Here is a 16,324-nt window from a genome sequence, read left to right as displayed (position 1 = left end):
TTCTAGTTTCACTTTCATTATGTTTTTTCTTTTCATATTTTAACCTCTAAATAGATCTATAACATTACACGTGCCTCTGGCACAAGCATGGGCTGACTGCAGCTCTGTAACTGCGTATGGTATTGCATGACCAGTGACGGAGCTGGGCTAACACAGGGCCTGCTGAGAAAGGGGGGGCCAGCAGGACCTGCTGAGAGCAAATCCCCAAACTGCCTAAGGAGCTGCATGGGCAGAGCAAACCTTCCTCTGGTAGGATCCCTGCAGCACCATTGTCATCTTCTCCCTGGAGCCATGGTTCTCCCATCCTCAGCTCTCCAAGGGATAGTTTCTGCTTTATGGCTCTTGGCCACTTGAAGATTTTGGTTCCTGGCTGGTAGGGATGGGATGGTTGGTCCCTGCTGACTGACATTAATGGACACAGGCAGGAGATTCAAGGTGTGGAAAACAGTGGATTGATTTGCTGAGGCAGATAAAGCCAGTCAAAGGAACAGATGCTCTCCCTTCCCAACATGTGAATTGCTTTTATTTGAAAAAAGATAAATTCGTTATCATAGAGCAACAGAATTACAGATAAACTGGTCTGATTCCTATTCTTCAGTTCTTACGTCAAAGAACTAGTTCCCTTACCCTGACAAAATTTCTACTGCATTGCAAATTTCACCTAGATAAGGGATATATTTTCTCATAAAACAAATATATTTTTGCCCAGACCAAACCCTTCCTGTCTGTCAAGTCTGTAATTCAAAGATCTGCAATTTCTGGCTATGAGAATGAATTTTTCTTCATTGTTTTAAATATGTCTATTACATGATTTAAAAGAAAATAATACAAAATCCTGACTGGTTGGCTTTCAAGTTAATTTTAAGCCCATCCCAGGTTTCCAAATCTGCAGCAGAGATCCTGGAAAACCCGCAAGCTTCAGTTAGCTCTTCTGAAGACACCCAGGGCCTTTGTGGCAACTTAAGTCCCACTTAAGTTGATTTCTGGGCTGGCAGCTGCATTTGCAGAGAGCCTAGAGCCTTGCACTGCAGATCCTAGATACCAAGTCCATGGCAGAAACTTGGGAAGCAGAAGCTTCCCTGGAGCTTCCAGGCTCCCTGCTGGCAAGTTGGAAGCTGAGATGCTGAAAACACCAAAGTAACTATGCTCTTGGGATACCCAACTCTTTCGTCGTCTGGCTGACCATGGCAGCCCAGGGGAGCCAACCTTGCCATTCCCAGTCCCAGGGAGTTTGCATGGTAGTGGTATCTCCAAATATGCAAAGCCTGGCAAAGAGTCTTCAGGCCAAACAGGTAAGTATTGAAAACTGAGCAAGTTTCAAATCTGTCCTGGAGGAAGAAGTTAGTTCAAAATCAGACATTCACATTAAATGTTCCAGTATCTTCTGCTAGAAAATTGCACCCTCAAAAATCTTCCAGCAACTTCTGTTCACAAACCCTTCTCCATCACATGGACTTTGGCAGCAACAAAAAAGAGCATTCCTGGCCAACATGCTCTATGTTGTTTTCCACTCCCCCTCATTATACAGAGCCCATTCGCTCAAGTTTTATTTGAAAGTGTGACAAGGAACTCACTTTCAGACACTCAAGATCTTTTTTTTCCTGATAGCTAAAATATTAATAGGCAGCTATGATTACATTTATTGGCATTTTCTCACAGCATGTCCTATCAGTTATATTAAAGGCAGCATGCGGCAGATAACAGGAGATGATAAGGCAAGTCCTGACAAAAGGCATGTATTTGCGTGAACTGGGACTGAGAAGTAACAATCTACGGATGTTTTCCATGTTACTAACGCTTCAGTACAGTGTGTAAGAATACCCACCTTGTTCAGGAGCCAGCCAGACATTACAGATACTTTTCTGTTGACCTTCAGAGACTGTCACTCATTTCATTGACAATTCAAAATAAATTTAGCAGGGCACTGAAAGAGTTTAGCTAAACTCATGTGAACCTTGACATGACAATTATAGCAGCTTATGCCTTTCAGAAAGCTTGCGAGCTGCTTATCATATTTCCTTTACACTATTCAGCTAAGAGCCTCTAATGGTTTAGCTTGGCGAAAGGCACTGGGGTTCTTTTACTGAGCTGCTCCAAGGACAAGTCTTGATACTATTAGCAACATTTATTCTTGTTAGCAATAAATTTCAGTCTACTGTCAGAGAAAACATGCAAGGCTCTTGTGGGCTGAAAAGAAAAAAAACAGTAGTTACCCTTGGCCTCTGGACACTCTTGGCTTCCGTGTCTTGTTTCTTCACTAGCGTTTTTAACAAGCATTTCCATAACTTCTCTGCTCTCAGCTCCTTGTGATCCCATCTGTTTGTAATCATCTATAAATGTATCAGGGAGCTGGAGAGTCTCTTCTTTCAGATGAACAGAAGGTGTACGGTGATCTTCAGGCTCTAAGCGAGTGTCAGAGCTCTTATCAATTTTTCCTTCCTTCTGCTGGGGATCAGACTCCTTAGCAGATTGGTCTTCTTGCAATTCCTCTGGCTTCTGCTCCGGGTCCAGATTTAGACTTGATGCTTCAGTTACAGCATCATCATTATCATCATCTTCATCACCATCCTGACAGCCGCTAGAAGCTATACTGCCCTTTGCTGATCTGAAGTTTGTTTCTAAAGCTTTATGGGAAAAACTGTCTTCACTCCTGGTTAAGCGGCTGTGATCATTTTTCAGTTCTAACATGGCTGACATACAGGGACACATTTCTGAAGCAGTTTTATTTTTTTGATCAACTGGTACTATTTCTTCAAGCTCAGTTATATCTGGCTCCATAATTAAATCATCTTCTCCCACTTCATCTACTGTCACTAATTCCTCCATGTTAGCAGGATACCAGGTCTCACCTTCTATCTCACTTCCACTCTCCCAGTCTCGGTCCTGTCACAAAGATGTAAAACATTTGAGAGATCAGTGATTATAGATCACCACTGTTAAAAAGTGGGCTTTGAACATCAGTAACCAGGAAGAACTTTGACCTGGCCATGCCTAACCCCTTTTATATCTTAGTTTCTAAGAACGATATGCCTTGGTGTTTTTTAAACCTTATGCACAAGGACAAGCGATCTCTTTTTAATTATCACATAAACTTCCTTGGGGATTACAGTCTCTCCATCTCCTGCTCCTTACTTTTCTGTAAGCAGTGGAACAAGGCACAACCTGTTATAGTTTATTATGCAACTGACTCTACTATGTGATCTCCAAGGAAATGAACCTCTCCCCTTCTTCAATCTCCGTCCCAGAGTGGCGAGAAATAGGCAGCACAATGAGAATATACTGAACCCCAGTCTAGCCACTGTGGCTTTCACTTTGCTGGACTAGGTCCTTTAAATTCCTACGGTGACTAACAAAACGTGGCTACCTTCCGTAGTAATTTCCTTCCACCAGCAAGAGCCCTCTGCCAGGGACTGTGTTGGTAGAGATTGGCCTAGACCTTAAGAAAAATCAGTTTTACAGTTATACGCCAAGGTACATAATCTGAAATACCCCATACGTGCAGTTATAGACTTACAGGACTCAGATACTAATATTGGACTTCAGAAGTATTTATAAGTAATTATAAGGTATACGTTACTTTTAAGACACACTTGCAGCTTAGATTTCAACTCCCAGACTCATCGTGTACACATGATCTATTAATAATCTGTATTCTCCTCCTGTTTGGCCATTCCCACACTTCCCCTCCTAGAATCCTAAGACAGAACGAAAACTCTGGGAGTTGACACTGTTCTTGCCAGGAGATCAGTTTTCTACAGCAACAGATATCAATAGCTTCCATATCTGACCATCAACCCATGACCCTACAGATATGAAGCTGGAGGAATTCCAAGGACATTGCTGTCCCTGACTGCGATGCTGTAGTAGGGGTGCTGTAAAGACATTATTTAATTAAAACCAGAAACAATTAGAAGAGGCTACTATCCGTAGTCCATCTAAGGCCAATGTTCTGAAAAGTTTTCATCATTAGACCCCTTCTTCTCCACCTGACCACATCTCCTATTTTTGGGCACGGTTCACAAAGTTACACAGTTCACTTGGGCATACATTACTTACAGTTGTCAGTGCCAAGGGCGATGCATGTGAAGCAATGATGTACATGGGCAAAGAGCAACTAAAAAAAGAGTTCTGGAGACTTAAGGAAAAGCTATCCCTTAAAGCAGAGGTCAAGATAAGGCAAGTTAATTTAGACAACCCCCTTCTATAGCCCCTTTACAAGCCTTTCCATGGGGGTTTAATATTTCAGTTGAAAGAATGTGCTACCAAACCTGCGGTTTCACTCATTTTGTCATGGAAGCTGCACCAACAACATGTCACCGACCTTCTCTTTTCTTGTGTTTTCCAGAATCTCTCCAGATTCTTTTCCTTGTTTATTAACTGAAGGTGAGCTCTTCTCTGGAACTTGCTCCTCTTTTCCAAGCTAAAATGAATACAACATATACATGTATGGCAACACGCAGTGGTGTTCTATTATGTTTCTATTCTGGGTTTAGGGAAGCAAAGTCACCACAAGGTCACATTCTTTATTTCTAAAGTTTATGCAAGTCAACTGGGCTGTGGGAAAAGACCCAAGAATTGGATTCCATTAGCAAAGCTGCACAAATAAGAATTAAGAAAAAGAAATTTAAACAAAATTAGAGACATGTAATTTACATCATAGAATTGGCTAGAAGACAGGTGGGGGAGAATGTGAATTCGTTAAAATTTCCAGCCTCCACTATTCTGTCCTCTACCCACATCTGTTATGTTGGCTCAAACATGGTAAGGAGAGTAGTAGTGTTAAAACTCTGCAAAAGACCTCAACTGTTTTGTTTATTGATATAAGATCAGTCAAGAATGCAACTGCTTGCACAGTTCATACTTTGGAAGAAAAAAACCACAGTACTACCTGGCAGTTGGGAAAAGAGGGGCGAAGCAGAAGTGTGAGTTCAAGACATTCAAACCTATTTCTTCCTTTCAAAATAAATTATTAGCAGTAGTCCCTGGAGGAGTGTGCTTTTAACAAAGCAACTTTAAAATAACTTTAAAAACATGCAAAGGAGAGTGCAACACTGGTGATTTAGGATGCTGTCTGACATTTCTCTCTGACATCTCCTCCCAAGGAACAATCCATCACAGTGAAATACCAGCCAACGGAGAAAGATGACAAAAGGTGGTACAGACACACATATCTATGGCATGAGGTAGTGCTGCTGCCTGTTACAGGGACTAGCTGAGTTACAAGATCTAGAGATTTCCACCAACCTTGCCCCCACATGAGAAGAACGAACGCAAGGTCAACTAAAAACAACCGAAGATGGCCCTGGCAGCACAAAGTCACAAGCAAGAGACGGACCCTTGGTTAGCAAAGCAGCTCTGCAGCCTCCTGTGCAGTGTCCCCAGGGGTGGATGGCAGCAGTGTATCACCAGAGGGGACTGGGGGAGGCAAGGTGGCCAAGAGCCAGTAACAAGATCCCCATAGGGTGGGGATATGAGCATGGGCTGTACTGGGACTGAGCGAATGAGGCATCCTGATCTGTTCCCTCTCCACTTTTTCCCAGTGGAGAATCAAACCCACAAATGCTGCCACTTCACCAACTGGGAGGATTTCTCCAGAGATCCCATAATTTTACAGGTGAGCTGATTCGGTGGTTCTGCCATGGGAAGAGATTCCTGCCAGCACATTGAAGGGAGTGGTGTGAATTATCCCTGCCTCAGCTGAGGGTAGGGACATATGATAAATAGAAACCAATTGCTTTGCTGAGTTGACCAAAAAGAAAATGTTCCTCATTAAAAGTTCATTCCCCATTTTAGCAGTATAACAACCAGTTCCCTGTATTGTCCTACAAATATTGTGCATCCCTGTAAAATACCACTTAATCCCCAGGTAACTCAATCCACATCACAGGCAGTGAAGGAGGTGATGGATGCAGAGAGAGCCGCTATGGGGTATTCTGCACAGACGTAGAAGAGAGAGCACTAAGGCAATTGCCCCTGCACACACAACCTGCATGCAAACAGCAGATTGCCACTGTGTTTTGTTGTGTTTTGTCTGTCCCCTTCCCCTCACTGGTTACCCAGAGGTTCTGTCCTTGACACGGAAAGACAATGTCCATGTACCCAACACTGCAACAGTGTAATAGATCTGCATGATCTGGGCAAAGACGTGGACAAGATGACCTCCCAAGATCTCTTCTAGGACCATATGCCCTGATTTTATCATGGCAAAACATTGCATGTCACTAGCACCATACCCACAACAACTGATTTAAAATATTTCAGAAAATCTATTACTTCAGCATTTACCTTCTTCTTACATACAGTTTGAGATCTCTATTTACCTCATTTTCGGGAGGTTTGGTTTCCTTCACATCACTGCCTTCAGCAGCAGCATCTTCCTCTTGGTCTTTTTCAGCTTTCTTCACCTTATTCTTATCACTTTGTTTTTGCCTGGAGCCCTCAGACGCTTTGCTGTGCTTCTGTTCAGCTGCCTCCTCCCTGGCAGCGTCCTCGCTGTAAGAATGCCTGCGTTCCCTTAACTTTGCCTCTTCCTTTCTCTTAGATCTCCCAGGTAAATCCTGCAGCTGCCTCTGAAACTTGTCAGATTTTGACTTAGAGGTTTTTCGGTAATAGTCATCTTCCCTGTTCTTATAGCCAGATAAAGGGTGAAGGGAGCCAGGGGAACCAGTCCTTAAATATTTTTCCCTGTGCCCTCTGCCTCCTTCAATCCGTTCATCCAAATCAAACTTGTCCAGCTGTCGGGAATAATGTTTCCTCTCGTGTACCCAAGTGTCAGTCCTGTCCCTCTTCTCGTCCCCGTTCTCTCGCCATTCTCTGCTGTCTCTTTCCTCTTCCCGTCGAGAATACGGGGACTGATCCCATGACTCTCTCCCATTTCCCCAGTCGGTCCTGCTGGTCCCCATCGGGCTGTGGGGTGAACTGCAGGAAGTAAAGCTGGGAGTGTGGGATCGGGGCGACAGGGAGCGGCTTATGGGGCTGCGAGAGCGGGGCCTCTCCGTGCCATACCTGCTGCAAAGGGAAAAGGCAGCTGTAACTGGCTGACCCGCTGTGATCTACCAAGTTCTTGTACACTGGAAACGCATGGGGACTGCTCTGGTGCCTGCGAACCTGAGACCCCAGGCCTTTCACAGACATGCACTGCACAGCTGCAAACACAGTGAACAAGAGAAAAGGCAGTGTCGTATCCACAGAGCTTAACTAAATCCCCACAGATCTGTCAAGAACATATTCGTTCATTCTTAAAAGTGTCTCATAGGGGCTTAGCATTAAAAGTTTATAGTATGTTAATACCTTTACAATGACCCTAATGTCTGTACCCTTAATACTCAGTCATCTAGGGCAACTCTGAGACAAAAGTGACAAAGGTCATCTGTTTAAAAGAGATGTTTTAGGACTGTGATTCCTCTCCATTTTTGCTGGAAGGACCAGAAGTCAGGCAGATCAGAAACATACCCAAATACATTTTGATCTGAACCGCTCCTTCCCACTAGGTCTTGCAGCACCCCCAGCCTTTATGCTTTTCACTCAAGGGGGAGGAGAGGGAAGCAGCTTCATTTGTGTGTTCTTCACATGCCAGGCATATTTTCTGAGTCATCATCATCAGTAGGAAAGAGTTCATTTATTTTCATAACATGCACAGTTTCAACTGATCTCATTATATAGGCCCTGTGTATCTACTATTGTACCACTTATATTTTTACAGTGATTTGAAGTGAAACCCAAATTAAGAAAGCAAATGAGATAAGAGAGGGAAGCACACAGATAATGCTTTTTCTAGCTGCAGGTTTACAGACTTATCCAGGTCCCAATTCCAAACTACGAAGAAACTTTACCTGTCCGCTTCACGCAGTAGGTCCCTCTCCCTCTGCGAGTGGATGTCCTGGATGATAGCAGCCACGTTCTTACCTGGTTTCTAAATAAGACAAAGACACTGTTTAGCATGCTGCACTACTGTCCCAGCTAATATAGGTGATTTGTCCTTCAAGAAACAGCATCCATGCATCATTTAATTATACTACTACTGAGAAATATTTGGTTTCAGTGTTGTGGTTACAGTCTTCTCTGCAGCTGGTATCTCAACAACACGATCAAAGCAGTAAAATGATACAAATGGAAAATTTGCTCCATTACATCGTAGCACTGTCTCTTCATACTTGGCTGCTGTAACAGGCTTTGAAAACCAGCTTGTCCTTCCCTGATACACATTCACTGCAGAGTACTTTCTAGGAATTGGATGCAAGACGAAACAAACCAGATAATTTTTCTAATATCTGAATTAAATATGTATAGCAGCCTATCTCTGACCCTCTAGAAATGAACTGCCTTCTCTTCATCTCAGAGTTTGGCTTATTCTGGAGTATAGCTCTAAAAGACTATGTTTGGACACAAGAGCGTCAGAAAAGCTAAGTACAAGAAAGATGCGTACAGGAAGTGTTGATTACTTGAGATTCAAGATTATTTACAAAAGATGCACTACTCCAGGCTGGAGTGCATGCAATTCATTAAACACTTGGAGCATGCACAGCTGAGCAACATAATCATGCAGGAACTCAGAGCAGTGTGTAGTGGCAAATATCTCATGCATATTCCCCCTTCCATGTTGCACTTTTGTTTGTTTGTTTGTTTTTAAAAAAGAGAAAGGGCTTTTGCTCATGCAGAGAAAAATAATTCCATGACCTGAAAAACTGCCATTGGAAAGGCTGAAAATTTTCCTGAAATCTAGGCAAACTCCCACACTCTCCCCGGTAATTCCTGTTCTGCCTCTATGTTAAGATGCACAATCTCTGCTACCTTACATCTGAACCCCTTCACCGTACCACATTAAGAAAGACTGCTCTAGTTTACGGAATTCTGGCAACTCCTTTAAGTCTCCTTAAACTATTCTACACATACAGGAGAGAAAGAGACTTTTCCAAAGGTCAAACCAAACCATCTGAGTTACTTGTTTTTCCTCAAGGCTCATAAAAAGGCCCCTTAACCTCTTAACTTGGAACATTACAGATTTATTTTATAAAACAACTTTGTGCTGTGTTAGATAATATCATATGAAGCTTTTCAGCTCTGCATTGCCAGTTCCAGTCCAAGCCTCCATGAAAAAAAATACTCTCTTAGCATTACACATGGCAGTACATAAGCTTCCATAAATATGCTCACAAGAGCACTGATTTTTGGACATCATTCAGGTGTTCGCATCAGAAGTGTTACACTCTCTACTGAAGGTCCAAAGACTATTGCTCTGTTCTGACTCTATGGAAAAAATAAAAAAATCTTGCTTTTTAATTTAATTTGAATTTCATTCACAAGAAAGAAAAAGAAATCAGTGTGATGTTTAGCCCTGCCATCATTGCTTGGTATAGAGATTGTACTATGGCTCAAGCATGCAAGCAGCGAAAAGCATTGCTTCAGGCTTAATGCCTGACTAGAAGGATAGGACCGTCTTATTTTTGCTGACATGCTGTATCTTACACATGGCTGTGTTTTAGACCTTTGTGAGACCAAGCAAAGTGGGGAGACCACTCAGAAGGAAGCTCAGAAGGGATTTTTGAAATAATGGTATGAGAGGACCAGAGAAAATGGGATCTCTTCCAAGAGTTAAAATTTAGAACAAGAGAAAGCAGCTAAGTATAAAAGATCATTAACATACATTCATTAATTTATCTTTCTTAATTTCTTTTTCCATAATATTAAAGCATTAATTAGAAATCAGTAATCAGCAAAGATTATCTAAATGTGCCATGAAAACTCAGGAAATCCGATCAGGAATGACTATCTTACCTTCAGCTGCAATTCCTTGTATCTTTTAGACATCCTAATAAGTAACTTGTCATCATTTATCATAGCAGGTTTTTCTTTGTAGTACTGCACCATGGCTTGCGCTGCTTCACTGTAAGCCATTTCCAGAAAGGCCTAGCACAAATGGGGAGAGCTTTAAAATCTACTTCATAATTAAAAATACAAAGTATAAGAAAGAAAAGGCAGCACAATAATTTTTGTTTGGATTCTTCTCATGTCTTGATAGTACAGAACTGGGTAGCTTTCCAGCCCTGGAGCTGAAATAGTAACACTCAGTCCATTGCTCAGCTTCCTTTTAACTGCAAATAATGGTTTCAACCCAGCTATTAAAGCCGATATGCAACTTTAGAAGTCAGTTTAGTTAAAAACTAAATGACTGGAATCTAATCTTTCTCGATATATGAAAACATCACCTTTCCCTCGCTTCCTCACTGGTGCTTCTACACCATGGTGCTGATAGGATGCAGAACTGCAATGCTGCAGCATGCACTGGTCCCAAGATTGTTTGTGCAAGAGAAGTCTGAAAGTAACCCTAACAAATGGCTGAGAGAAGGCGGCCAAGTTATTAACTTTTTTTAAAAATTATTATTATTATTTTTAAGAGTACAGTTTTACAATGCTTCTTCATTGAGATTTCTGGGGTTTTTTAACAAGATCTATGAGGCAGTGGTCATGTTCATGCCATCACCTCATTCTGTGAACACCAATTTTTTTTACTTTGAGAGCAGACTTCATATCTTTAAGTTTCTATTACAAAAAAAGAGATTTTCCCCAAAGATTCTGTCTTCATGTCAATATGTCTTTATGCTAATAGATGACAGAAGATCGTCTATATTGGTAACCCCAAATGCACAGTACCTGATTAGTGGATTTCATGAGGATATAGTTGGTGACCTTCCCAAACGGGAGGCCCAGGTTAATGACATCATTCTCTGTGCAGCTTCCCTCAGGGAGGTTACAGATGTGAACAACTCGACCCAGTGTAGATTTCCTCTGGGAAAACTGGGGAAAAAAACAACTCAAAACGATGTTTATATCTTAGATATTCCATCCACTAGATAAGACCTTGCATTTCTGCAAAAAATGAAATGTTCTGTTCTGCATACCTGTTACTAAGAACAAATATCCTTCTTCAAAACCTTATATTTTAACATCCTGGCTTAGAAATACAAATGGGAAGGGAAATGTTTAACTGCAGTGCAGCTTGCAATGGAGTCTCCACCCCTGGACATTACAAAGTCCAGTGAGAATTTCTAGAAGAGATGCTCTTGTTCAAACAGGATTAATGATATTGCTGCAAAAGGTAACTTGCCACCTCAAACCTTATGGACTCCAGGGCTTCAGCTCCCCAGCATGTCACAGCAGAGGACTGGGCTGCACGGGCACAGGCCACTGCACTGTACTCAGCACCAGCAAGAGTTTGGAGGTCCCTTGGTGTTTGGAGACGGAGCGTGCCCCTGCCATGGGGAGGTCTCAGCCCTTCCTGACGAGCTCCCTGCAGGGCCGGTACCCATCTGGTACGCCAGCACAACCTCTGCCAAGTCAGACAGCCTTCCTCACCCCGTCTGCATCTGTCTGTCCCACTGGGGGCTCTGTGCCTTCCCTGCACACGAAGGCACCATGCACTATTGCTGAGTAAATGGCCCTTAGTAGGTAATTTGCAAGCAATGCACAAAAAATTAGTATTTTCAGGTATTCTATAAACGCCCATATATGTGGTGCTGGTGGTGCCTAGAAATTGAAACAGATGCTCACTGCAGTCCCTGCTGAATTTATGGACGTTAGAAATCAGTTTAGGTGACTACAGAGGTGTTCAGGATAGCAAGGGCTGAATTTAAATCCTCTTTCTGCCCTGGTGGAACAGACTGGGCAGGGGGTAAAAGTGACCCCATTTAACTTGTGAGAGAACACACAGCTGTACCTTAGGTTGGAAAACCTACTACTTTCCCCTCTCATTGCAACAACACGCAGTAGGAGGGACTCTTCTCCTGGGGGCATAGCAACCACTGAACACACAGAGAGGCAGAGCTCCCAAATTGGGCTGGCACAGGCACGCAGCCCCCAGTGCGGTAATCGCTTCCCAAGGGTGGAAGTCTATTTTGGAGTGCAGCGGCAGTTCCCAAAGAGCTGCCCATCTCCCTGACATGGAAAGCAGGCTCTGCACTCCTGCGAAGAGGCATGAGGGTATACTCAAAGAAGAACATAATTCACCCCGGCTAATGACATGCAAAACATCGCTTACACAGGATTAAGCTTTCCCAGACTACTTCCCTGTTTATGACCTCTGCTGTTAAGATTTTACCGAAGAAGTAACTCTACCTTCAGTTAAAATTGTGCCATTCAAGGGAAGATGCAAATCATATAATCTTGCGGGATCAAGTTCACCAGAGCCATCACAAATGTTTGGCTTGTCAGCAAGTTCACAAGTTACAGAGCTAATGTTATCTTATTTACACCTTCATCCCATTACCTTCCCTCCAGGCTTCACCACTTAAACATTTGTGTATTTTTGCTGCAGCAAGACCCTGTATTATAAGTGATCTGCTATTTAGCTTGCATCTTAGAGGGCCTGCCCAGGTAAGTCAAACAAGTGCCGAAGTTCAGAAGTAAGATATTTTCTCTAGCAGAAAAATAACAAAGACCTGATCCTGAAAAAGATGAAGCAACTCAACTCTACTTGAATAGAAAAGGTAGTGATGGCTGCATGCATCTGGCAAGGCAGCATGTAGCACACAACAGAAGAATACAACTACAGACAGCAGAGGAAAAGGAAACTTTCCTGACAGCAAATGCAGTCCCAGTGTAGGAACACCCCAGGTCACCTGGCACCTTCAGTTTGTTTTGTTAGATCTGTTAAGAGATGGTATGTTAAGAGTCTATGGGACTAGTCTATGGGACTTAGCTGTTCTCTACATAGGCTCCAGAGCCCGTGTTCGGACACGCACTCAGCAGTACGTTAAATTAAATGACTGTAAGATATTACCACCCCCCCACAATTGGCAATGGCTTACATTAAAATGCTATGCCATAAATCTGCTGTAATTAATGATTAAGAAGTAGTAACATACTCATACCAGAAGTCGATGGGCTGTACCAAGCAAAATCTTGTCAACTGATTGCAGTTAAATTGGATCCATTCATTAAATAGAGCTGTAAATCATAGCCAGAAAAGGAAGATACACTTTCCATATCCACAGTCAGGAAGTTAGAGGAGCTGTTGTGTGTCAAGTGTTGAATGTAATTTTCAATAAGACTCTTAAGTTAACTTTCTTTGCAACCGATGTCTACAGGGGTTTACCAATGCAGTTGGACAACTACTACAAAAATAATTTGATGCACAACAGTGAAATGCACCTCATACCATTTGCCATATTATTTCACCAATCCAATTTGGATATTTTTTGATTACAGCTTTTTTTTTTCATTTTTTTTTCTCTTCAAATTCTTTATCCCTTTCTTGAGCTTCACATGAATCTTTTCTAACGATAATAAGAAACTGACAGTCCAATCCCTCCAGTGCTAATGGCTCTCCATGCCCGAGTGAAGAGTTGTAGCACTGTATTGGCCTTTTGAAGAGGGACAGAGTTATTTGAAGATGGATAGCACAGAGCAAGCTCTTCCAGAAATCCGAACACTTTGTTTATGATTACATGCAGGGTCAAGTATAATCTCCCACTGCTCAGTTAAATGGCAGCAGCTTAGCTGAAAGTGAATACTACTGTGCAAAGGTGTAATAAATTACAAGCCACCTGGGTTGCGGGGTGAATGACAGCTGGCAAACTCAATCTTAACAACTCTAATATAGCTCCCTGTCCACCCGATGAGCTTCTGAAGAAAAAGAGGATTTACGGTGTCCAGGAAAATCAAAGTTATTGTTTCTTTTATCTCTCATAGTATTGCAGGTCATTCAGAAGGAGGACTTCTGCAGGCAGCTTAAATGATAAATAGTGACAGATTCTAAGGAGAAATGATACTGGCATTAGCAGTAATTTCATTTGTTGCAAGGTTGACAGACATGATGAAAAGGAACATTCCTACGCACCCGCTGCTACTCCACCTCTGACCTTGGAGGCAGCCGTCATGAGCAGCTCTGCTCTTTGCTCCCGTGCACACACAGTGTCTGTGACAGGCAGAAGATAAACCCCCTTCAAATAACCTCTGTCACAGCAAAACTATACAGTAGAAAATTGGTCAGATAAACAAATCTGGGTGACGTTTCTGTAAGCAATGCCCGATGCGAACTGGAGTGGCACAGGGACACAACTCAGCCTGCCTTTCCAGAGTGTCTGAGACCACATCAGGATACATATGCAAAAGCTAACAAGGTGAAAACTTGAACCCCTGGATTACTGCTGCTATTCCATGAACGCCCTAACATGAGTCCTTGATGCCTCCAGCTTTAATCGTAGCTTTCCAATGTATGTTTAGCTTCTTTTTAACCCTAACAACTTTGTATTTCCATTATGTATATGATTTGCTTTTATTTGCCTTTTTTTTCTTTTCTTTTTTTTTTTCCCTTTTAAAATCTTTCTGCTTTGTCAGTGTAAAAACCACTTGAAATGTTATCTTTTTTTTCTGGCATTTTTTGATTATTGGGCTAGGAATTCAAGTGCACATTAGAGCAATATAACTGGGGACCTGTGTTGAATGCTGGGGGGACTAATAAACCTAAACCATGGAAGGCTGTACACCAAAGCAAACTTGCTGAAAGGTTACCAGTAGCAGCAGATGATATAAATAGTATACTAAAATAAACAAAGGAAAAGCTAGTCCAGTATAATGAATTTATCTGGGACCCCCAGGTGAGTAACCGTTAGCGATGCTGCAGCCTCTACCTTTGCCACTATTGCTACCTGGGAGAAGGACCCCAGCATGGGAGAGGCAGAGAGCAATTGCTACAAATAAATAACTGGAGAGATGGCAGACTGCTTGCTGGGATCAATACTCAAGAGTAAGTGAAAACTAATCCAAATCTTCATTCCAAGCTGAAGCTGACCTTCCTGGGTCAAAAAGACTCAGAAGATGGGGGGAAAAAAGTCAACGGGATACACACAAAACCATCTACCCCCCTCCCTCTCTAACAAGCAAACAACCTTTAGCACTGGGAAAAAAACCTACAATCAAGTTCTGATTTGGCCAAAATCAAAAGCATAAAAGAGCTGCAGGGAAGTTGAAGTTACAGACTGAATATTCAGATTATTGTCTAAAAGGAAGCCTTCATGGTTTTAATTCCAGGAAGTAGAAGTGGCTTTTACAAGAATCTCGACACGGAGATCAATTTGCTTAGGTACTCACTCTTACCCCTGATGGAGGAGAAGTAAATGTAGGACCTGGCTGGCCAAAGGATCTTGCTGACGTAGTGATAAAAGATGAGCCGACATTTGGTGGATAATCTAAATAATGGATTACACACATTTCATGAAAATCTTGACTCATATTAATTGCATTAGTGTGCTCAGTAAGCAATGCCCCACTTACATAATAATTAATTTCATAGTCTCTACACCAAATTATACACTGTTTCGTTGTACTGTGAAAACAAGTCATTGTCTGAAAGAAAAATAAATTTATACTTTGAAAGGCACAGTATTGGCTTTCAGCCTTTCTGTGCACAACCTCTAACTTGTATCACATTTCATTTAAAATGTCCACTTTTCCCCAGAGACTGACTTCCCTTTCAATTAAAAAAAACTGTTTTTAACTATTGCACATACAACCATTCACCTTCAATACTAGATGGATTGAAAACTGCTGCATTATTTGGTGATAAATGCAATGTTCCATCTGCTGAGCTTAACACACACCGGATAGCAGTGCTGGAAAAGAAAGAAAAGAACTTTAGGAGCATGCATAATGTGCCATAAATATTAAAGCATAATTATTAGACAGTAAGTTCCCGGTGCAAAGCCACTGAAGTAAGGGATGCTCTGTTAGAAATTCAGTTGGAAGAGTGTTTCTAAAATAATACTTACTTATCTGAAAAAGCCATACATTTTTGGATGTGAAGACTTCCCTTAATGTGCTGATCCCAGTCCTACGTTGAAACAAAGAGATGATAAACATAGGAAAACTCCTGAGACAAATTTACAAGAGATTGCTTCTCCATTCAGTTTACCTTATTCTAAAAACAATACTGAGATGCTGAAGATCAAACTGTGTGATGCTGGAGCCAAGCGCACCTTCATCCAATGCATTTACTGATTTGTTATTTGTAAGTTAAATTATCAGTTACTTTACAAAAGGAGAGCTTCTCTGTATTAGTTTTTAAATCCTGTATATTTCTATTAATTCTGTTACTTCACTGTTGCTGAAGAACTCATCCTGCAAGGCGCTGAGCACCTTCAACTCCTGCAATGTCCATAACAAAGGTGCTCAGTACACAGGGCAGCCAGGACAGCACTTATTCATTTCAATAGACACGCAAAATTTGTCAAAGTACATTTAGCTATTTACACTTCTATGATCCAAACGAGGCAGTGTATTAAACACCAACAAACAGATCAACTGAAACTCACCGTAATAACATTTTTCC

The 16,324-nt window shown here is 41.8% G+C and overlaps 1 protein-coding gene across 1 annotated transcript in view; it reads right to left on the bottom strand.

Annotated features, from left to right (window-relative positions):
- Positions 1–16,324, bottom strand: part of RBM20 (RNA binding motif protein 20) — a 30,336-nt gene that overhangs the window by 5,492 nt on the left and 8,520 nt on the right. The window contains exons 3-11 of the mRNA XM_075155033.1: positions 15,765–15,826; positions 15,517–15,608; positions 15,094–15,185; positions 10,651–10,794; positions 9,775–9,906; positions 7,833–7,912; positions 6,321–7,008; positions 4,322–4,420; positions 2,214–2,883 (exon numbers count right to left, since the gene is read on the bottom strand). Of these exons, the coding sequence (XP_075011134.1) occupies positions 2,214–2,883; positions 4,322–4,420; positions 6,321–7,008; positions 7,833–7,912; positions 9,775–9,906; positions 10,651–10,794; positions 15,094–15,185; positions 15,517–15,608; positions 15,765–15,826 (2,059 nt within the window). The remainder of the gene's footprint in view (positions 1–2,213; positions 2,884–4,321; positions 4,421–6,320; positions 7,009–7,832; positions 7,913–9,774; positions 9,907–10,650; positions 10,795–15,093; positions 15,186–15,516; positions 15,609–15,764; positions 15,827–16,324) is intronic.

Source organism: Calonectris borealis, chromosome 7 (genome assembly GCF_964195595.1).
Source record: "Calonectris borealis chromosome 7, bCalBor7.hap1.2, whole genome shotgun sequence".
NCBI classification, from domain to species: domain Eukaryota; kingdom Metazoa; phylum Chordata; class Aves; order Procellariiformes; family Procellariidae; genus Calonectris; species Calonectris borealis.
The sequence above is the reverse complement of the archived record's forward strand: the minus strand, read 5'-3'. Positions and strand labels throughout refer to the sequence as shown.